This window comes from Vipera berus, assembly GCF_964194415.1.
Source record: "Vipera berus genome assembly, chromosome: 2".
NCBI lineage: Eukaryota > Metazoa > Chordata > Lepidosauria > Squamata > Viperidae > Vipera > Vipera berus.
The window spans coordinates 277,844,925-277,868,767 of record NC_138203.1 but is presented as its reverse complement, the minus strand read 5'-3'; the positions used below and the strand labels follow the sequence as shown (position 1 = coordinate 277,868,767).

At 47.1% G+C, this 23,843-nt stretch overlaps 1 protein-coding gene across 3 annotated transcripts in view; it reads left to right on the top strand.

Moving 5' to 3' along the window:
• The window catches only part of LOC308661145 (alpha-2-macroglobulin-like), a 113,892-nt gene that overhangs the window by 18,788 nt on the left and 71,261 nt on the right, over positions 1-23,843 (top strand). Inside the window, exons 2-8 of one of the 3 annotated variants that reach the window (XM_081315938.1) lie at positions 3,295-3,402; positions 7,515-7,698; positions 9,135-9,300; positions 10,802-10,854; positions 14,379-14,399; positions 20,327-20,495; positions 20,955-21,039. In XM_081315938.1, the coding sequence (XP_081172064.1) occupies positions 3,311-3,402; positions 7,515-7,698; positions 9,135-9,300; positions 10,802-10,854; positions 14,379-14,399; positions 20,327-20,495; positions 20,955-21,039 (770 nt within the window). In that variant the 5' untranslated portion in view covers positions 3,295-3,310. Of the gene's footprint in view, positions 1-3,217; positions 3,403-7,514; positions 7,699-9,134; positions 9,301-10,801; positions 10,855-14,378; positions 14,400-20,326; positions 20,496-20,954; positions 21,040-23,843 lie in introns of all 3 variants that reach the window. The other 2 variants (XM_081315936.1, XM_081315937.1) reach the window with 2 other exon arrangements.

Sequence of the window (23,843 nt, the reverse complement as noted above, 5' to 3'; positions counted from 1 at the left end):
TTCCTGACAGTGAGAACAATTAACCAGTGGAACAACCTGCCTCCAGAAGTGGTGAATGCTCCAACACACTGGAGGTTTTTAAGAAGAAACTGGACAGCCATTTGCCTGAAATGGTATAGGGTTTCCTGCCTGAGCAGGGGGTTGGACTAGATGACCTCCAAGGTCCCTTCCAACTTTATGATGATGATGATGCTTCAGCTCTGACTGGGTGGTGGGGAATGGAAGGATTTATGCTTCTCGCAGACAGCCGGTCATTTGCATTCTTTTTAGAGAGTCAAGCTGAGGCCACTGTTCTGTACCAGCCTGCTACCGGCCCTGCAGAAAAGGCAGGGACAACCCCTTTTACAAGAAGGCAAGAGGCTGGAATTAAGCCTGCCAAATTTATTAATACAAAAACAAACGGAACAAGACACGAACCAAGAAACGGGAGCTTTTCAAGCGGTTGCCTTCAGCAAACCAGCCCTCCCACGCATTCCCCTTTTATACAGTTCAGGGCGTGGCTTCTCTCTGCCTCCTTCCGAGGTGCCCCATTGCCTTCCTCTGTTTACTCCTGATTGACTGCCTCCTGCGTCGGGCGTCCTTGAACAGGGCCAGCTGTGGGTCATCTTCATCCACACTGTCAGGCTCACACAGCTGGGTCTCCATCGTGACCAGGTGGGAGGGGCCTGGCTGAGGGCTCTCATCAGCAAGATCTTCAACCCCCTCAGCAATCTCTTCAACACCCCCCTCCTCCTCTGAGTCTTCCGACCCAACTGCCGAACCCACAGGCTGACCCTGAATCACAACAGCCACTTGGAGGTTTTTCAGGTGTCCTCAGGGTCACCTGAGTGGTGCAAATGGGTGTGGAGCCTTCTTGGAACTGTGGATAGGACTGTGTTGTCGACTTGAGATAGATGAGGTCATACCCCTCCCCCTCTGTTGAGAGAGGGGTGTTCAGTTTTGACCTAGATGGCCTGATTGACTCCTTTTTCAAACCAGCGGTCCCCTCTGTCCAAAATGTGGAGACTTTGCTGTCTTCGAAAATGTGGCCTTTTAAGTGCAGATGGACTGCTGAATCTTGTCCTGACGGGTTTGTTCTCCTATGTTGTGCGTTTATGAAGGGCTTGTTTTGTTTCCCCAATTTCTCCCCGTTGGAGAAATGCGCCCCCCCCCGTAGATAGGGCGCACAACTTGGGGGTCCTCCTAGACTCACAGCTCTCTTTAGAAGATCATATAGGAGCTGTGACTAGGGGGGCCTTTGCCCAGGTTCGCCTGGTGCGCCAGTTGCGTCCCTATCTGAACCGGGATGCCTTGCGTACAGTCACTCATGCGCTCGTGACCTCTCATTTGGACTACTGTAATGCTCTCTACATGGGGCTGCCCTTGAAGACCACTCGGAGGCTCCAACTGGTGCAGAATGCAGCCGCACGAGTTGTGCTGGGAGTCTCCCAATACTCCCATGTTACACCTCTGCTCCGCGAGCTGCATTGGCTGCCGGTTGCCCTCCGGGTGAGGTTCAAGGTGCTGGTAATGACCTACAAAGCCCTACATGGCATGGGTCCGGATTACCTACGGCAGCACCTGCTGCCGGCGTCAACCTCCCTCCGTCCAGTGCGCTCCCACAGAGAGGGCCTCCTCAGGGTGCCTCCGATCAGAGAATGTCGACTGGTGGCCCCCGGGGGGAGGGCGTTCTCTGTGGGCGCGCCAGACCTGTGGAACCGCTTGCCGGTTGAGCTCCGGATGGCCCCCGACCTTCGCTCCTTCCGGCGCGATCTCAAAACCTATTTATTTGAGCAGTCCGGCCTGGTCTGATGGGTTTGGGGTTGGGTTTTTAATATGGTTTTAACTATTGTATATATCGGGCATAAATTATTTAATTGTTTTTTAACTTTTGTACTTTGTTTTTTAATATTTATTGCCCTGTACACCGCCCTGAGTCCTTCGGGAGAAGGGCGGTATAAAAATTTAATAAATAAAAATAAAATAAACTTAACAAAGAAACAGTGCATTAAGGAAAATGTTCCTGAGTTGGTCAGATTTAGCCACAGTTATCCACCCTAGCACTGATAAATGTTACCCAGTTGGGTAATGAAATGCCTGCACAAAAACAACCAAGCTTAGAGACCCCTCATTTCAACCCTGAGCTACAAATATTCTCTTTTATTAGTTATCCACCCGCTCGGTCACATCCCGTCCTGACTATTTCGAGGTGCTCTGCATAGGGTTACTTCTAAAAATAAGTAGAAATTATACTTGGTGCAAAATATGGCAGTTTTCGCTGCTGTCCAGTTCAAGGATCACACCATGTTTATACACACCAGCTTTAAAAGCCTGCTCTAAGTTAGCTGCTTATTGTTAGTTCCCACTTATGACAGTTGCAGTATCCTATGGTCACGTGATCAATATTCAGTCACTTGGCAAGCGGCTCAGATTACGACGGTTGCAGTGTGATCACGTTTTGTGGTCTTCTGACGAGCAAAGTGTATAGGGAAGCCAGTTTCACTTAACAGCTGTGTGGAACAACTTAACAACTGCAGCTATTCACTTAACAACCGTGGCAAGAAAGGTCGTAAAACGGGGGGGGGGGAAACTCACTTAGCCAATGTTTTGCTTAGCCACGGAAATTTCGGGCTCAGCGAGCGGTGGTCGTAAGTCGAGGACTGCCTATGAATCCTTTCAGTCCCAGAAGCACCCTTCGGTTAGATGTGTCGGGGCTTCCGACACCAACCCAGACCCCTTCCATTCAAGCTGCTTATAAAGCTGAGTTTGCTGTATCCGCCCTCTTTGCAGGAGCCAGGTTTTAACGACGACAGCAAGGGAGGTCACGGAAGGGTGCAAAAACTCACAACCGTCTCGCTTAGCAACGGAGATGTTGGGCTCCGTTGTGGTCGTAAGTCGAGGGCTACCTGTATGGCAGCCCTTTTTAGGTCTTGAGAAATGGATCGAACCCGGGCCCGGAAGGGCAGCGGGGGGTGGGGGTGGGGTGAAAAAGGAGATAGAGAAGAGCAAAATTTCTATTTGCACACACGGAGTTCCTCCCGGTGCGTTGCTCAAGCCATGCTCCTATTTCTGACCTTGGCACGTTGCCTAGTACAACAGATGACAAAGGTCACACACACACATACCTTACACAGGTATGCACACACCGGGCGGGCAGGCATCCTAGTTGTGCAAATAGCCAGCATAAGCTCTGCCTCCCTGACTGAGGGCAATGAGTATAAAATTGCTCACTGGTTAGGGAAGGACCGGAGCAGGAGAGGTGGAGAGCAACAATTGCCATCTCCTCTGACCCACCAGCTTTGACGCCTCCACCAGCTGACCTCTCAACGCTATGGGGAAGAGCCGGCTACTTGCAGGACCCTGCCTTTTCCTTCTAGGCCTCTTCCTCCTTCCCGGGGGGACCTCGGCATCGACCCCAAAACCGTAAGCAGTCTCCTCTCTGTTTCATCTTTGTTCCCCCACTCCCTCCCTCCTCAAAGTTCATTCTGGTTGTTCAGAAAGGAAAAAGGGGTTTTTCTCTGCTGTGTGTGTGTGTGTGTGTGTGTTTGTGTTTTAATATTATTTTTCCTCACCCTGCTGAAGCTCAAGGCAAGCACGCACAGCCCTCCTTTTTTCCGTCTTTTGTCCTCACCACAGCCCTGCAAGGGAGGCTGGGTTAAAGAAAGAGCAACTTGGCTACCCAGCGTCCTTTGGTGACTGGCCAAGGGGTGGTTTTGAACCCGGGTCTCTTTGTCCTTGGCGCAACATTACCCCATCCTTTTCTTTTTTTGCAAAACTGACTAATACAGGCAGCCCTCGATTTACGGCCACAGTTGAGCCGAACATTTAGGCCGCTAAGCGAGTTTTGCAGAACTGACTGAGACAGGCAGCCCTCGATTTACGGCCACAGTTGAGCCGAACGTTTAGGCCGCTAAGCAAGTTTTGCAGAACTGACAGACAGGCAGCCCTCGATTTACGGCCACAGTTGAGCCGAACGTTTAGGCCGCTAAGCGAGTTTTGCAGAACTGACTAATACAGGCAGCCCTCGATTTACGGCCACAGTTGAGCCGAACGTTTAGGCCGCTAAGCGAGTTTTGCAGAACTGACTGAGACAGGCAGCCCTCGATTTACAGCCACAGTTGAGCCGAACGTTTAGGCCGCTAAGCGAGTTTTGCAGAACTGACTAATACAGGCAGCCCTCACGACCACAGCTGAGCCCCCAATTTTTTGTGGCTAAGCGAGTTTTGCAAAACTGACTAATACAGGCAGTCCTCGGTTTACGGCCACAATTGAGCCGAACGTTTACGTTGCTAAGCGAGTTTTACAAAACTGACTAAAACAGGCAGCCCTCGACTTATGACCACAACTGGTCCAAAGTCTGTTATGTGTCAGGCCAGGAATTGCTTGGAAAGGAATCTGCAGTCCTGGTGAGGAGGCTGAACTAAGCTTTTAACTCTTTCATGAAAGGAAATAAGCTGCTTGCTGACTGGGGAATGCTGGGACTTGAAGTCCATGCATCTTAATATGGCCGAACCTGAGAAACAATGCTTTTAAGTCTTTGCATTGTTTTCAATTCAAGAGCAAATTTTGTATCCCTCCCCACAAAGAATAGGTACGAGTAGTGCTCCATCTACCACCAAAATGGGGCCTACCCATTCCAGTCCTAACTTGTGACGGTCATATGACCGATCCAATATTATGACCTTTTTGGGAGTGGCCACACAGTCATTAAACAAAACTAGCTATGAGCTAGTTTTGCGGAAAACCAGAAGTAAATGTTGGTTTTGGGCAAAAAGATTGTAAAAACGTGGACGTGGGACTGTAAATGCAACCCAGTTGGTGCCTAAGTGCCCAGAGTGTGGTCATGTGACCGCAGGGGGAGGCTACTGTCAGAACTTCAAATCTGGGCCTGTTGCTAAGCAACTTGTCGTAAGTCGAGAACTACCTGTAACTGATTTGTGACCAACAGAAGATTTTGTGAGGCGTAGCCCACTGATGATGACAGCAAGAAATATGAAGAAAGGGTGTGTTACATTTTTGCACTGAGTATCTAGTTTACACATACATGATGCGACAAGAAAACTCTTTAATTTAAGCCAGGAAAAAGGGTGAGGAAATCCCCGGGTTAATTTTACTTCCATCTCTTTCACAACGAAACTGTTCTTCCTAATTCCTGTTTCTCAAAAGTATGCATGCCTTGAAGTCAGCATCAGAAAGTCTGGAAGAGCTAAAAGGTTTTCCCCCAACTGGTTTTGCGAGTTTCACTTGCTATTTCAAGCAAGGGGGGGGGGGCGGCACTGGAAAACAAATCTCTGAAAAAAACAAAGAAAATGAGGTTTGTACACCCATGGAAAGACGATACATTAGGCATTTTCAAACACCTGAAGGGCTGTGACGTAGAGAACAAAGCCAGTCAACTTTCTCTGCGCTAATACGGGTGGTCTTCAACTTACAACAGTTTATTTACCACAGCACAGGAAAAAGTGACTTATGACCATTTTTCCAACTTATGACTGTTGCAGCCTCCCCATGGCCAGCTGATCAAAATTCGGACGCTTGATCACTGACTCCTATTTGTGACCCTCGTAGTGTCCCGGGGTCATGTGGTCACCTTTTGTGAACTTTGGGCAAGCAAAGTCAATGGGGAAGCCAGATTCACTCGACAATTGTGTTCCTAACTTAACAACTGCAGTGATTCACTTAACGACTGTGGTAGGAAAGGTCGTAAAATGGGGGCCAGAGACACATCACAAATGTCTCACTTAGCAACAGAAATTTGGGGCTCAGTTGTGCTTGTAAATTGAGGATGACCTGTAGCTAGGACTCATACCAGCCCAGAGGATTTCGACTCCAAAAGACTTCACAACTATAGCTAGCACAACATGCTGTTTGACTTTTCTACACCAGCAGGGAAAATTATACAGGTAGTCCTTGATTTATAACCCACAGCTGAGCCCCAAATTTCCCTTGCTCAGCGAGACAGTTGTTAAACGGGTTTTGTCCCATTTTACGACCTTTCTTGCCACGGCCGTCAAGTGAATCACTGCATTTGTTAAGTTAGTAACACGACTGTTCAATGAATCTGGCTTCTCCGATGACTTTGCTTGTCGGAAGGCCGCAAAAGGCGATCACGTGACCCCCGGGAGACTGCGACCGTCATAAATGTGAGTCAGTAGCCAGCGTCCAGCTACAGGGATTGCCGCAATGGTCGTAGATGTGAAAACTGGTCATAAGTCACTTTTTTCAGTGCTGTTGTAACTTTGAACAGTCACTAAGCAAATGGTTGCAAGTCAAAGATTACCTGTGTCAACTTTCAAGTCTCTGGCAATACGATTTGATGAAAAGTGAGATGGGCAAAATTTCCCCTTTTAGTAAGGATAAACTCTTTAGGAGCAAATATATCATTATCTGCAGGGTTGTCTGGGACGCTACACCTCCCCTTCACGAACTGTTTTCCTTGTTCCCTTCTGGGAGGAGGGGGCTTTGTGGCATCCGAAGCAGAACATCCAGATTCAGTCACAGTTCATTGATCTTGTGAATTCTCAAGCTTCCTTTTTCCACTATGTGTTCAAAACAAAGAGCCTTGGTGGAGCAGTGGGCTAATGCCTCCTTAAGTAACACCGGCTGCCTGCAAGTAGTGCAGGTTCGCATCCCACCAGGCTCAAGGTTGACTCAGCCTTCCATCCTTCCGAGGTAGGTAAAATGAGGACCCAGATTGTTGGGGGCAATAAGCTGACTTTGTAATAATGCCGCTTGGGGAGTGGGGGGACGAAAGCCCTAATAAGCAGGCATATACATAGAATGAAGGCTACTGCTAAGCACATTGATTTGTGCTTTAGATTGTAAGCCGCCCTGAGTCTTCGGAGAAGGGCGGGATATAAAATTTTTATTTTATTTTAATTCCATTTATATCCCGCCCTTCTCCGAAGACTCAGGGCGGCTTACAATCTAAAGCACAAATCAATGTGCTTAGCAATAGCCTTCATTCTGGGATTAAATGGGATTTAAAAAAAGGACAGTGATTAACATATATGTATATATGTATATGTATGCATGTATATGCATATGTGTGTGTGTGTGTATAAAGTAGGCATATGTGTATAGCATGTGTATATATGTGCTATATATGTGTATGGGTTGATACATACTTGTTTTTTGAGAGCAAACAACAGAATTTCATTTTTAATGTGTGCCTGTGTGCTCGAGTAAAAATGACAATAAAGGTTACCTTATCTGCCAATTATTTGCCTTCAACCACTAAAAACCTTCCTTCCTTCCTTCCTTCCTTCCTTCCTTCCTTCCTTCCTTCCTTCCTTCCTTCCTTCCTTCCTTCCTTCCTTCCTTTCCTCCTCCCTCCCTCCAACATGATAGAGGATATTATAAAGTTAAATTTAGTTTAACAGATTTTATGTATGTATGTATGTATGTATGTATGTATGTATGTATGTATGTATGTGTGTATGTATTGCAACCAGAATTGGGATGTGCCAGTCATATGGTGGGATGGCTGTCTTCGTTCTCTGGTCCTCTGACTGTTTCTGTTTTCCCCTTCCCAGGGAATACCTGGTTCTGGTGCCTGTAGTTGTCCCCACGGAAACCTCCAGGAAGATCTGCGTCCAGCTGAACCACCTGAATGAGTCGGTGACGCTGAGCATCACCCTGGAATACGGGTTGCAGAACAGGAGCCTCCTAAGGGAAGAAGTCTCCAAGAAAGACCTCTTCCAGTGCACCGAGTTCCAGGTGAGAGCCTTTGGCAGCTCTTGTGTTTGTGACTCTGAGCAAGGAGGTTGACGGAGTGTCCCGTGTATAAGTACAGTCGGAAAAGAATCGCCAGATTAAAAAAAATAGTTTAGATGTACTTTTTGGTACAGTGGATTTTTCCCCCCATCGTGATTTTACATGACGTTACTACAGTATGACTGTGCTACTGGGTTAATTGCAACATCAACAATACGTAGAGCCATCAAACCAGCAATAGGAGATTTCGTGTTTATTTGGAACTTTGGCAACTGTATTCACCGAGTTGTGTGAATAGATCCTCTCCTCTCCTCTCCTCTTGTCTTCTCTCCTCCCCTCCTCCTGTCCTTTTCTCTCCCCTCCCCTCCTCTCCCCTCCTCTCCTCTCTCCTCTCCTCCTCTCCTCTCCCCTCCCCTGCTCTCCTCTCCTCTCCTCCTCCTGTTCTTTTCTCCCCTTTCCTCTCCTCCTTCCTCTCCTCCCCTCTCCTCTCTTCTCCTGTCCTCCCCTCCTCTCCTCTCCTCTTGTCTTCTCCCCTCCTCCTCTCCTCTCCTCTCTCCTCTCCTCTCCTCTCCTCTCTCTCCTTTCTCTCCTCTCCTCTCCTCCCCTCCCCTCCTCTCCTCTTGTCTTTTCCCCTCCTCTCCTCTCCTCTTGTCTTCTCTCCTCCCCTCCTCCTGTCCTCCTCTCCCCTCCTCTCCTCTTCTCCCTTCTCCTCCCCTCCTCCTGTTCTTTCTCCTCCCTTCCCCTCCTCTCCTCTCCTCTCTCCTCTCCTCCCCTCCTCATCTCCTCTCCCCTCCCCTCCCCTGCTCTCCTCTCCTCTCCTCCTCCTGTTCTTTTCTCCCCTTTCCTCTCCTCCTTCCTCTCCTCCCCTCTCCTCTCCTCTCTTCTCCTGTCCTCCCCTCCTCTCCTCTCCTCTTGTCTTCTCCCCTCCTCCTCTCCTCTCCTCTCCTCTCCTCTCTCCTTTCCTCTCCTCTCCTCTCCTCTCCTCTCTCTCCTTTCTCTCCTCTCCTCTCCTCCCCTCCCCTCCTCTCCTCTTGTCTTTTCCCCTCCTCCCCTCCTCTCCTCTCCTCTCCTCTCCTCTTGTCTTCTCTCCTCCCCTCCTCCTGTCCTCCTCTCCCCTCCTCTCCTCTTCTCCCTTCTCCTCCCTTCCTCCTGTTCTTTCTCCTCCCTTCCCTTCCTCTCCTCTCTCCTCTCCTCCCCTCCTCCTCTCCTCTCCCCTCCTCTCCCCTCCTCTCCTCTCCTCCTCCTGTCCTCCTCTCCCCTTTCCTCCCCTCTTCCTGTCCTCCCCTCTCCTGTCCTCCCCTCCCCTCCCCTCTCCTGTCCTCCTCTCCTCTCCCCTCCCCTCTCCTCTCCTCTCCCCAACTTTGTTCTGGCTTGGCCCATTAACAGACACAGTACTCATCTCTAGAAAAGCTAAAGCCCCTCCTTTCTCCTTTCTCCAGATCCCCAAATGGGAAAGGTCCTTCAACTCCCACATAGCGCTTTTCACAGTAGAGGTAACAGGAGCAACCCTGAGGTACCTAGATCGGAAAAGAGTATATATTGAAAATCAGGAGAGCCTCACCTTTGTTCAGACTGATAAACCCATCTACAAGCCAGGACACAAAGGTAAGAGCGCATGGCTCCCGAAAGGGGATAACTTTCTGCCGATTGTGTATGATCTCAGTTCAGGATTTTGTGCTCCTTGGGTATCTAACAGTGGTCCTGCTTTTAGCTGGGATGGGGGTATGTAAACCCATAAGCCATAAGCCCCATGCAGCCCTGGTCCCATGTTCCTGGCCGGGGCGTCCCTTTTGTGGTGCACATTTGAGGCCGAACGGGCCGCGGCGTCGCTCTTTGAGGAAGCTGCCGCGGCCCGTCTGCAAAGCTGCCGAAAGCGGCAGCTTTGCAGATGGGCCACGGCAGCTTCCTCAAAGAGCGACGCCACGGCCCATTCCGAGAGGTGCGCGCGCACCTCTCCGAACGACCGGAGGTGCGCGCGCACCTCCCCAAACCTTTGGAGAGGTGCGCGCGTACCTCCGCGTGAACGGGCCGCGGCGTCGTTCTTTGAGGAAGCTGCCGCAGCCCGTCTGCAAAGCTGCCGAAAGCGGCAGCTTTGCAGATGGGCCACGGCAGCTTCCTCAAAGAGCGATGCCGCGGCCCATTCCGAGAGGTGCGCGCGCACCTCTCCGAACGACCGGAGGTGCGCGCGCACCTCCCCAAACCTTTGGAGAGGTGCGCGCGTACCTCCGGGCGAACGGGCAGCGGTGTCGCTCTTTGAGGAAGCTGCCGCGGCCCGTCTGCAAAGCTGCCGAAAGCGGCAGCTTTGCAGACGGGCCGTCGCCGTCGGGCAACCGGGAACCGGTTCCATCTCACTTTTTAAAAAAATGGCAACCGCGTGCGTCCGCGCATGCGCAAAATGTTTTTTGCGCATGCGCGTGCATGGACACATGCACGCGGCTCCCAGTTTTTTTAATTTGTGATGGAACCGGTTCCCGGTGGCTCTTTTCCTTTTTTAGGTTGCCGACCCCTGGTATAGAGGAAGAGTGGCATTAAAATATAACCTGATTCAGTATAATACTTTTTATAGCTATGGATATTCTCAATCATCTAAGTCAGACATGTCAAACACAAGGCCCGGGGGCCGGATCCAGCCTGCGAAGTGGTTTCATACGGCCCGTGAAACCATCCTGGAAACAGTGATTGAATGGCCCCCACTGCCTTGGCCCTGGCCGAGAGACCCTCCTCCTGCCAGAGACCCTCAGATCTGTCCCACTCCTGCCCAGGCCCCCATAGGCACCCTTGATGCGAACGATGTAGAGCTGGCCACGCCCACCCAGTAGGCCATACGCACTCTAGCCACGCCCACCCAGTAGGCCACGCCCACCCTGGCCCTACCCACCCGACCCCCTTGAGGGCAACCGCAATGCTGATGCGGCCCTCAATGAAATTGAGTTTGACACCCCTGATCTAAGTCATGGTTGTCACAAAGGTGCTTTTTCCAAAAGGCAACTTGGACTTTCTTGGGGCTTTTTTTGCTTTAAAGACCTTTCGCTTCTCATCCAAGAAGCTTCTTCAGTTCTGAAGAACTTTTATCCCTATTAAAATGGTTTTCTTCTTGCTTTCTCAGTTCTGTTTCGTGCTGTCTCTCTGACCAAGGAATTCATTCCCGTAACCGAGAAGGTATTTTCCGCTGTGCAGCAATTTTTTTCAGATAGTTGTTCAGTTCATGAGAATATTTGGGGATGATGTGAACGGAGACACTTCTCTTGAAAGCTTGTTAATTGGTAACCTCTGTGTTAAAGTTCTGTTTATCCAGTGGGCCTCGGAAACAGAATCCAGGAAACTGGGTCTGTGCCATCATCTAGGGCAGGGGTAGGTCACCTTGGCTCTTTTATGACTCGTGGACTTCAACTCCCAGAATTCCTGAGCCAGCATGGGTGAAACTTTGGCCCCCTTCATGACTCACAGACTTCAACTCCCAGAATTCCTGAGCCAGCATGGGGGAAACTTTGCCCCCCTTCATGACTTGCGGACTTCAACTCCCAGAATTCCTGAGCCAGCCATGCTGAGGGGAAAGAGAGAGGTTTCCAAGCTGAGCCATGCTGGCTTAGGAATTCTGGGAGTTGAAGTCCACGAGTCATAAAAGAGCCAAGGTTGACTACCCCTGTTCTAGGGCAAGGTGTAGTGAATATGGTCTACCTCAGCCTCCCCTACTTTGATTCCTTCCAGATGAGTTGGGACTACAGTTCCCAGGACTTCCCAACTCTATTCTATTCTAGGATTATAATCTTGGGATTTTGAAATTTGGAAAAGTAGCAGATTTGAGGGCACTTCCACTTAGGTCAGGGGTAAGGAACTAGGGCCCTTTTATGACCTGTGAACTACAACTCCCAGAATTCCGGGCTGGCTCAGGAATTCTGGGAGTTGAAGTCCACAAGTCATTAAAGGGGCAGCAGTACCTCACCTTTGACTTAGGTAGACCTGAAGCGCTTCTCTCCCATGGGTCAACGAGACGGGAATTAAACCAATATAAAAAGGTCCCTTTCCAGATTTCAAAACTCCTTTTTATCAGAGATGGGTGGGACCTCTGTCCAGATCACAATCAACGTGGCCACCGGTTGTAGTTTCCCTTGTGGGCTGTCTTCCTTTTCGGGATAGGATATCCCGTTAGTCCTCCTAACCACAGTCAGTGAAACCAGCAACTCTGTTGCTAAGGATTACAGTTTTAAATTGTGTCATTATGTGACCGTGCCGACTTACAGCAGCAATTGAGACAGCCCTCGCTAAGCAGATCCCAGTTGCAGTCATTAGGCTCAAGGTCACATGATCGCCATTTGCAATCTCCTGTTGGCTTCCCAGATAACTTTGCTTGTCAGAAGCGGGCTGTGAGGGTCACAAAAGGCCATCATGTGACTGTGGGACGCTGCAACTCGTAACTGCGAGTTGGGTGACAAATGCCTGAATGCCTGATTATGTAACTACAGGGACACGGCAAGAGTTGCAGTTATGGGGTGCAGTCATAAGCTTCCTTATTCAGTCCGGTTGTAACTTCAGACAGTCACTGAATCAGTAGTTGTTGAACGAGGTGTCAACGCTGCTAACATCGGATGTTCTTGCTTTGACAAAAGACGAAGAAGCAGCTATTTTATATTTCTACTTCTGTATCACTTTTAGAGTTAAAGTTAGATGAAGAAGGGAGGGGGAAGGAAGAATGTGCATGGGGGAGTAGTTATTTTTTTATTTTTATTTTTATTTTTATTACATCTATATCCCGCCCTTCTCCGAAGACTCAGGGCGGCTTACAAGCTTAGCAGTAGCCTTCATTCTATGTATATGCCTGCTTATTAGGGCTTTCACACACACACCCCAAGCGGCATTATTACAAAGTCAGCTTATTGCCCCCAACAATCTGGGTCCTCATTTTACCTACCTCGGAAGGATGGAAGGCTGAGTCAACCTTGAGCCTGGTGGGATGCGAACCTGCACTAATTGCAGGCAGCTGGTGTTACTTAAGGAGGCATCAGCCCACTGCTCCACCAAGGCTCCACCAAGTTAGACATAATAACACAGCAGTGGGAGCATTTTCAAGGTTTATTTATTTATTTATTTATTATTTATTAATGGGATTTATATCCTGCCCTATCTCCCGAAGGACTCAGGGCGGCTAACAACAAAACATATAATAAGTACAGAAATTAAGATAAAAATAAAATTAAAATCATCTGTGCAATAAATTAAAATTAAAAACTAAAAATAAATTAAAAATTGTAAATATAATTAATTAAAATGCCTGTCAGTCCAGGTCAGCCTGGTGGAATAGGAGTGTTTTGAGGCCGCGGCAAAAGGATTGGAGATTTTGGGCCATCCGAAGCTCAGGGGGGAGCTGATGGACCCAGATAAATTCCAGGTTGCATGTAATAACAGGCGATAAGAAGGAACTGGGGATTAAGCTAAGGAGGGAAAACTGACCTTTCAAACTAATTGGAGAATGTGATTTATGACAGCAACAAAAGGAGGGAACTATGTTTTAATAGTGATTGTGCTTAGGGGAGGGGAATCCAGAACCCGGCTTTAACCAAGCATTGCCGATGTTATATTGCTCTAATAAAAGACTTTTAAGGTAAACAATATTATTATTATTTGTTTTATCCTATATAAGCTAGAGAGTGAAGGATTTTAGAGTTTATAATTGTTAGTATATGATTGTTTATGATTGCTTTTTATATATATACCTTGTATTTAGCTCTGGGAAGTCGGGGGGGGGGGAGGGGGGGAGGGGGGAGGTAGGGAGGGGGGAGGAGGGAGGGGGAAGGGGGGATTCTTAAAGGAAAACTGTATTTTAAAACTTTTCAATAAAAAAAAAAACAATGCCTCAGAGTTCTTTGAAGAGCTCATCCCTCGGAAACTTGACACAAGGGCTAGATGCATTTTTTTTTTTTTGGGAAAAAGCTAACACTGCTTAAAAGCAAAAGCATCCTAATGCGCATATACGTCGGCCGAGACATTCCTAGAAGTCAAGATGGTGCTTGCGACTGGGCGACTGAAGCCGAACTCCTTTTCACGCGCGCCAGTGGCGCACGCGAAAAGGGCAGTGCGTCCGTTGCGCAACCTTGACCACACAACTTTGAGTTTTCCGATCCCCGCCCGCCCTGTTTGAAAGATGAAAGTTCCTTTCCTGCAGGTGCTAAAGGGAGACCTCCTATCACGGATGGCCCTCGGGGAGCATGTCTAGATAACCAATATTTCTTCAGATATTTCCAAATCTGTGGGTGATGAAATTGTGTCACTGGATGAACTCATCTGTGGTTGGGGCGGGGGGTGGGGTGGGGGGAGAAAGGATCCACCCATTGTCCCTTATGGAGCTCGGATGTCTGTCCCCAAGACCTGCTTACTAGTCCTACTGTAGCCATGGACACAGCCTCCTTGACGGCGTGAGACCACGTCACAGAGAAGTACAGGACGGACCAATATATGTCTTGAAGTAATTCTAGCTCAGTGTTTCCATACCTTGTGTACTTCAATTCCCAGAATGCTTAACAGTGGCCGTGCTGGCTGGAGAATTCTGGGAGTTGAAGTTCACTCATCTTGAACTTAATTGATATCCAAATCAGTGTAGTGATTCCCTTAGGTGTGGTCAGGTTGAAAAATCCTGTTCTGATTCATTCCTGTTTCTGATTTTGTTCTAAATGTGTTTTATTCCACAGGTCCCCTTGATCTACATTGAGGTAAGTAACTAAGTCTTCTTCCCACGTAATTGTTAACAGATTAGCCAGTAACGGGACCCTCCAATCAGGTCACTTTTCCAAAGAACTGAACTTTAATTCCCTTATCACTCCAGCAGGGTCATCAAGTTCAAGATGACACCCAGGCCTGGGCATCTGAAGCCCCGCCCCCCTCTCCCTATGTCTTATTTGCATAAATCAATATACAGTTAGAACAATTAACCAGTGGAACAACCTGCCTCCGGAAGCTGTGAATGCAGCAACACTGGAAGTTTTTAAGAAGCGACAGCCATTCGTCTGAAGTGGTATAGGGTTTCCTGCCTGAGCAAGGGGGTTGGACTAGATCAGGGGTCCCGAGCCCCTAGTCTGTGGACCGCTACCAGTCCATGGCATGCCAGAAACCACTCCGTGCAAACAAGCGAAGCCCCATCCGCAGCATGCAGGCAGCACGCAAAGCCACGCCCCCTCCGCTCCACGGAAAAAACTCTCCACGGAGCCAGTCCCTCGTGCCCAAAAGGTCGGGGATCTCTGAACTAGACGCGTGCCTGGCTGAGGAATTCTGGGAGTTGAAGTCCACAAGTCATAAAAGGGCCAAGTTTGAAGCCCCTGGTCTAGAAGATTTCCAAGGCCCCTTCCAACTGGCTAAATTACCTGGAAAATCTTCCAAAGAATCGCATCGGGTCCCTCTTTTAATCATAACTGGTGGGAAGGGACTCTTGTTTTCATATTCCATCTGAGACTGTAAACTATACCGAGGGAGAAATGCCTTTGACAGTTGGATCAAGGGAGCATAAGTGGCCGAGCCCACCTAAAGCCGACCAGTTTTATAAGCTGCTCTTAGACTTTTCATTTTTGAAAAAGATGTCACCCGTTAACTTGGGGGAAACTATGCTCAAAGGCTGGGGTGGGTAACTATGCCCTCTTCACCACCTCTGGACTTCAACTCCCAGAATTCCTCAGCCAGCTATGCTCAGCCCACGGGCCTTAAAGGGAACCCTAGTTGCCCACCCCTGCTCAAAGTTCATCTTTGTTTTCTTGCAATCTTCAAACCACCAAGGCCTTGAACTGCTTGCAACAGGTTCCCCAAATTGGATATTGTCCAGGTGCACCAGAATTCCATTTTCCTGGACTCTAATCTGCTCAGAATGGATTATTTAAAGGGAGAAGGAAATCCGGATGAGATTCGCTTATGCCAGAGGTGGGGGACGAAGGCCTCTTTTATGACTTGTGGACTTCAACTCCCAGAATTCCTCAGCCGTCGTTGCCCACCCCTGGTTTACGCATTCTGATGAACCAAAAAGGCTCCAGGATTCTATAGGAGACAGTCTACTTTTTTTCCTATTCCTCCAGTCATGTCCAATTCTTGGAGACTGACTGACTATACAGAACCTGGCAGTTTTCTTGGCAAGGTTTTTCATTGCCTGCTCTCCAGCTGCCTCGAACTCAGAGCCTCCCCGTCTCTAGTCTGATATTTTAAGCACTACTCCACTGGCTCACTTATTATGCCGTAGAACAGGGGTAGGCCACCTTGGCTCTTTTATGACTCGTGGACTTCAACTCCCAGAATTCCTGAGCCAGCATGGCTCAGCTTGGAACCCTCTCCCTTTCCCCTCAGCATGGCTGGCTGAGGAATTCTGGGAGTTGAAGTCCACGAGTCATAAAAGAGCCAAGGTTGCCTACCCCTGCGGCCTAGAAGATGGCGTACAGATAGCCCTCGACTCAGAACAGTTCATGACTGTTTAAGGGAGATGGGCAGTTCAGAAATGTGAAATATAAATGAATAAAGTATCCACATGTACCTGTGGATAAGTTGACCCTCAAATTTGATCAAGCACAGGCAGTCCTCGACTTACCACAGTTCATTTAGTGACTAAAGTTACAACGGCAGTGGAAAAAGTGATTTATGATCCTTTTTCCTCCTTGTGATTGTTGTGGCATCCCCGTGGTCACATGATTGAAATTCAAAAGTAACTGACTCATATTTATGACGGTTGCAGTGTCCCAGGGTCGGGTGATCACCTATTGTGACTTTCTGACATGCAAAGTCAGTGGGGAAGCCAGATTCACTTAACAACCGTGTTAGTGACTTAACAACTGCAGTGATTCATTTAACAACTGTGGCAATAAAGGTCGTATAATGGGGGCAAAATTCATTGAAACAACTTAGCAACAGAAATGTTGGGCTCAAATGTGGCCCAAATTACCTCACGTCATCTATAACTGTATCCAAAATTGTCTCCATGGACTTATGACTCTAATTGAGCCCAGAATTATGGTCTTACGTCGTGCCAGTCATTAAGCAGATCACCCTGTGACTCTGACCGATTTTTATGACCTATTTTGCAGAGGTCATTAAATGAATCACCACAGTCACTAAGGGAACATGGCAGTCACTAAGCAAATCCATTGTCCACAATGGCTGGTTTTGTTTATTTTTGCCAGAAACCTGAAGTAAATGCAAAAAGTACAGGCAAAAAAAATTGTAAATTTTGTTGCCAGTCACGCAGAATGCGATCCCAGGATCATTCAGAACTTTGAATCTGAGTCGTAAGCAGCTCTATGGAGGTCTGTCATAACTTTGAATGGCTGCTAAGCAACTGGTCCTAGGTTGAGAACTCTCTGTAGAAGATAATAAAAAGGACTTTTTTTGCCTTTTACTTTAACGACAATTTACCTGATTAGAAAAAAATGGGCAGACTGAATCAGTCCTGTGAGTTGAAATGAAATTACAATCAATGTTCCCACTTCATTTTGCAGTGCAGTGATATACAAATCAAACTACTGCACTTCGAGAGAAGTGCATAGCAGAAGAAGGCGCGGGTCCCAAATATGCATTGTATTAATAAAAATAAGGGAGGGGAATAGGTTTGTCAGCCGTACAATTCAGCGATGTGAATTGCAATTTGAATTTGAAAATGAGAAAGGCTAGAGAAAGAAGGTGAAACGTTATTTAAGACTGTAGAAATTTAGAAACTCAGCCAAACCAAATTATTTGTATGTGATAGCAAAATGTGGACATCGGCCCCCCGGAAATGTTGGAATTAAATGTTGGAAATGATTTCTGCAATATTTGATCTGCTGCTGCCTGTCTTATTTTAAGAAGCTGCTGGTGCCTCAGATCACCTATCTATGGGCTATCTTAAGTAAACAGATTTTTTATGCTGAGAACAAACAGAAAAGCAAAATGGCATTAAATATTAACCGTAGCAGCCACATTGAACAGAGTTACTTGGCAGTAATTTCTCTTTAACTAAGCCGTGGGCATTTGATGGCAGAAAGCCCAATTTAACCTTTGGGGCATAGATAAGATTTAGAAGTGATGATGCGAAAGTGATGATAACTGAGAGTTTTTTTCCCTCCTTTTAAAAAAGGGAATAAAACTTTTCCTTTTCTTAATTTGGAGTGTTTATCATTAATATCCACGTTCGGAATTTATATACTGATGTCCCAAGGTGAATTACTAGGAGTAGCCAAATCACTAGAATTCGGAAATTTGGATGCTTGGTTATTCACAAAGGCAGGGGTGGGCAACTATGGCCCCTTTAAGACCTGTGGTGGTCAACTCCCAGAATTCCTGAGGCAGCCATGCTGGCTCAGGAATTCTGGGAGTTGAAATCCACAGATCTTACAGGACTCATAGTTGCCCACCATTGCGAAGATGACATAGTTGAATTTGCTTTAATCATCATCACCTTTAACCATTTGTTTTAGATAGATGGGTTACAAAACTTTTTTATTATTGTTTCAGAAGGAATGATAATTCTGTTTAATTCTGGTGGCTATTAGAAGCTGATTTTAAAGATGAATGAAAAAAGTGGTTCTGATTCATTCATTCTTTAAGAAAAAGATTCATAACCTTTCATGACTGGTATTAGGGGGCTGTCTCATTCATACAACAGAACGAGCACAATCAGCAGACTAAATTGAGAATAAGCCAATAATTAAATGTTTTAAATGTGTCAAGGCTGAAGCACGCCTATATTCCACTTCGCTTTCAGCTTGACAATGAAAGGGGAGGGGGAATGAAATCCAAATATCTTTGAGTCCTCTGAGACATTTCTCCCACCTAGCTGGTTCCCATAACACAGGGGTCTTCAAACGTGGCCCTTTTATGACTTCTGGACTTCAACTCCCAGAATTCCTCAGCCAAGACCCCTGGCATAACAAAATGAATAAAATTGGAGCTAATAGACTGAGGGTGACTTGTGGGGAAAGGGGGAAATTAACTGCTTGTTTCTGCATGGGAAACCCAGAGCTGGTTTTGCTTTTTTTCTTTGCAAATGTAGTATATTCAGTAAAGTTTTGTACTCTTGGGGAAAAAAATGTTCCAGGAGTTTCTTTTCTCTGGATTCGCCAAATGGACAGCTGACAAAATGCTTTTCAGAATCAAGTGGCACTCCAAGGCAATGGGTCCTTTAAGGCTTGATTAACAGAATTGGGGCCTTGGAGGTCTTCTAGTCCAACCCCCTGCTGAAGTAGGAAAACCTATACCATTTCAGACAAATGGCTGTCCAACCATTTGCTAAGCACATTGATTTGTGCTTAGATTGTAAGCCGCCCTGAGTCTTCGGAGAAGGGCGGGATATAAATGGGATTTTTAAAAAAAATTAAAAATAAAACCTCTTCTTTAAAACTTCCAGAGTTGGAGCATTTACCATTTCGGGAGGCAGGTTGATTAATTGTTCTAACTGTCAGGAAATTTCTCCTTAGTTCCAGGTTGCTTCACTCTTTGGTTAGTTTCCATCCGTTGCTTCTTGTCCTTCCCTCAGGTGCTTTGGAGAACAGCTTGACTCCCTCTTCTTTGGGGCAGCCCCTGAGATATTGGAACACTGCTATCATGTCACCCTGGTCCTTCTCTTAATTAAACTAACCTTGAACAAAACTTTGATCAGCTTTGAACAAATGGGCAGAAAACAGAGCACCTAGGATGGATTAGAGATTTTGGAAATTAGCAAATGACATGGACTTTGTAACTTGTTAGCTAACATAGTTACTTTATATTTTACTTTGTACTTTAAACTTAAGTACTTTGTATGTTGATTTGGCTTAATTTGCTCTCTTTCAAAACAGTGATAAGGTTAGACTGGAATGTAGGAAAGCATCTTATCCTATGGCTGTATGGATTGATTAGATAGCTTCAAACATCCCTAAACTGGAAAGATACAGAAGCATGGCTGGGTACTTCCTGATCAGAAAAAGTTTCTTAGTGTCAACTGGCATTTGGTTATCTTATTTTCCAGCAATCTTTCCGGTTGATTTACTGTGAAAAGGAAGGGCTATTTTTATCTTGTCCCTCAAAACTCTCCTCTTTCATTTTTCCTTTGGTTATGTTAACTATTAAAGGGGATGTAAGCTAAGGATCAAGGGAGGCGGTGGCTCAGTGGGTTAGGACGCTGAGCTTGTCAATCAGAAGGTCGGCAGTTTGGCGGGTCGAATCCCGAGTGCCGCGTAACAGAGTGAGCGCCTGTTACTCGTCCCAGCTTCTGCCAACCTAGCAGTTCAAAAGCACGTAAAAATGCAAGTAGAAAAATAGGGACCGCTACGGTGGGAAGGTAACAGCGCTCTGTGCGCCTTTGGCGTCTAGTCATGCCGGCCACATGACCGCGGAGATGTCCTCGGACAAGCGCTGGCTCTTCGGCTTTGAAACGGAGATGAGCACCGGCCCTTAGAGTTGGAAACGACTAGCACGCATGTGCGGGGGAACCTTTACCTTTACCTTTTAAGCTAAGGATCGGGGTCCCCTCTTGAATGAGAGGAATCCATTTTGTCTGGATATCCTGATACAACGTAGTCAAATGATCTTCCTGTCTTGGTTTGTCTCATTGAAAAATACGCCTGCCGAGGCATGAGCCTAAAAGAGCCATCTTTGGCCTTCAACTAGCAATGCTGCTTCCTTACGTTTTGTTCCTCTGCTTCCTTGGGATATGCAGGACCCCAAGAGAAACCGGCTTTTCCACTGGAAAGATGTGGAACTGAAGGGGGGCCTTGTCCAGCTTGAATTTCCCCTGTCTTCCGAGCCTGCCTTAGGCACCTACAAAGTGGTGGTTCAGAAGGATTCTGGAAGAACGGTTGAACATCGCTACACGGTGGACGAATATGGTAAGAGGGATTCGATGCCTCTGGTGCCCAGCGCCCTCTTACCCATGCCCAAATGAAATGGGCAGTGGTGGGATTCAAATACCTGAACATCCGGTTCTTTGCGTGGATGCAGACCTGGGCCTCCGAGGCCTAGAATGGGCTTCCTCAAGTGACATTCATGCACTTCCTGTGGGCTGTTTTTTCCTTCTTTCCTTCTTTCCTTCCTTCCTTCCTTCCTTCCTTTTTTCCTCCCTCCCTCCCTCCCTCCCTCCCTCTCTCCCTATTTTCTTTAGCCATCCATTTTCTCAGTCAATGACTCTGGGCAGCTTACAGTCCCAAAATTTAGCTGTCTCTTTGCTCCCCGGTGGTGGGAAGGAGGGTGCAATGAAGTGGAGAGCATTCTGGTTTTGTTTGTTTGTTTCTTCCTTTTTTTAAAAAAAAAAATCTGACTTTATTCTGATACTTGATTCTTCCTTGTAGAGTTGCCCAAGTTTGAGGTTACAGTGAAGTCTACCCCAGTGATAACAATTCTGGACAATAAACTGGACGTAACCGTCTGCGGGAAGTAAGTGGCAGTGATCTGGCTTTCTTTTTTCATCTTTATTCCAAGCTAGGATTTTTTTTTCCTGACAAGACATTCTTCGCATTGGCAATCCCCTTACCCCCATCCCCTTCTGTGCCAGCTGTGATCGTGTGACCATGAATTATTTATTTATTTATTTATTTATTTATTTATTTATTTATTCGTTTTATATACCGCCCTTCTCCCGGAGGACTCAGGGCGGTGTACAGAGCAAAGTAAGTATACAATAAACCAACAATAAAACAAATAAAACCCCAGATCTACAAATAAAACCCCAAATCTATCAGGCCAGGCCGGCTTGCTGGAATAGATAGGTTTTTAAATCTCGCCGAAAGGTGCGAAGGTCGGGGGCCATCCGGATTTCGGCTGGTAAGCGGTTCCAGAGGATTGGCGCACCCACCGAGAACGCTCTCCCCCTGGGGGTCACCAGCCGGCATTCTCTGACCGGTGGCACCCTGAGGAGGCCCTCTCTGTGGGAGCGTACAGGACGGAGGGGTGTTGACGCTGGCAGTAGGTGCTCCCGTAGGTAATCTGGACCCATGCCATGTAGGGCTTTGTATGTCATCACTAGCACCTTGAATTTCACCCGGAAGGCAACTGGAAGCCAGTGCAGCTCACGAAGCAGAGGTGTAATATGGGAGTATCGGGGAGCCCCCAAAAGCGTCCGTGCAGCTGCACTCTGTACCAGCTGAAGATTCCGAGTGATTCTCAAGGGCAGCCCCATGTAAAGAGCGTTGCAGTAGTCAAGACGAGAGGTCACAAGTGCATGGGTGACTGTACGTAAGGCATCCAGGTCCAGATAGGGTCGTAGCTGGCGCACCAGACGAACCTGAGTGAAAGCCCCCCTGGTCACAGCTCCTATGTGATCTTCTAAGGAGAGCTGTGAATCTAGGAGGACACCCAGGTTGCGAGCCCTATCTACGGGGGGCAGTAACTCGCCCCCAATATTAAGGGATGGAATATGATGCTTATTTGGTAGAAACCAGCATTTATTTCTGGGTTCCAGCAAAAATAAAAAAGCCCATTGAAGACAATCGATTTATTTAACGACCACCATAAAAAAAAGACGTCAAATTCCAGGCTCTCTATTTGGTCATAAATGGAGGACTACGTGTCCTAATATTTTATGGGTATAGCTTTCGTTTCTACAAATGCCACCGATGTTTTCATTCTCCCACATTTTTTTTTCATTTTATTAGCATAGCTAGGTTTTGTGTTGTACTTTATCATATCTTCTCTTTGTCAATCTCCAGCTCGAATATCCAAATAAAAGTGTCCAGGATTACTTTCATTTCTGAAAAGCTTAGTTATTATAAAGCTTACTTTACTGAATACACGGCAAGGGATAGGCCAGGCATGTCAAACTCGCGATGTCACATGACGTCGTGCAATGTATCGGGGACGATTTTGCCATTGCCGGCAATGGGGTAGGCGTAGCTTCCGCATGACACATCCAGCCCGCGGGCCGGCAGTTTGACACCTGTGGTATAGGCGAAAGAAAACTGACTCTAAAATCCCAAGGCATCAAACTGTAGCATATAATAATGGCATTCCCAGCCAACCTCCCCCCCCAGAGGTCCACCTAGCTCATGTAATTAAATTCTCTTTGTTATGAGAACCATCTGCTATCTTCTTCACACTTGCTAAAATGTCCTTGAAAGGTTTCCAGACAGCTGTCTCTTAGCAAACTTCTGAAGACAATGGAGAGGTTTCGTTTCCCTAACTCATTTGAAAGCATCATCCTTATCCTAACAACAAGATGAAAACAAATTTTCACTCTTGACACTATTATTCTTACATACATACATACAATTATATATAAAAATTATATATAACTTTAAAAAAATGATGTAGAGGGGGAAAAAAGGGAAAAGGATGTTCCATATGTTGCCTTTGTTTATTACGTTGGTCAATTCCAGGCAGTGAAACATATCTTGTCTCCTATTTTCCCCAGAACAACAACCTTATGAGGTGGGTTACTACGTAGCTACAGCTAGTCCTCAACTTACTTCAGTTCATTTAGTGATTGTTCAAAGTTACAACAGCACTGAAAAAAAACGGCCTTCTTGCCATGTTTCACACTTAACAACTGTTGCAGCGTCCCTCCGTGGTCACGTGATCAGAATTCAGAAGCTTGGCAACTGACTCGTATTTGTGACGGTTGCCGTGTTCTGGGATCACGTGATCCCCTTTTGCGACCTTCTGGCCAGCAAAGTCAATGGGGAAGGCAGGTTCACTGAAGAACCAGGTCACTAACTGAACAATTGCAACGATTCACTTGAGAACTGTTGCAAGAGAGGTCGTAAAATGGGCTAAAATTCACTCAGCAACTGTGTCACTTAACAACCGAGGTTTTGGGCTCAGCTGGGGTCATAGGTCGAGGACTATCCGTAGCTCAGTGCTTCGGCCTGTTATTCAATCTTGGCCAAAGAAGTGTTGTGATTCAGGGTCAGCCTGTGGGTTCGGCAGTTGGGTTGGACGACTCAGAGGAGGAGGGGGGTGTTGAAGACCTTGCTGAGGGGGTTGAAGATCTTGCTGATGATAGCCCTCAGGCAGGCCCCTCCGACTTGGTCACCATGGAGACCCAGCTGTGTGAGCCTGACAGTGTGGATGAAGATGACCCACAGCTGGCCCTGTTCAAGGACGCCCAACGCAGGAGGCAGTCAATTAGGAGTAAACAGAGGAAGGCAATGGGGCTTCTCGGAAGGAGGCAGAGAGAAGCCACACCCTGAACTCTTTATAAAGGGAATGTGTGGGGAGGGCTGGTTTGCTGAAAGCAACCGCTC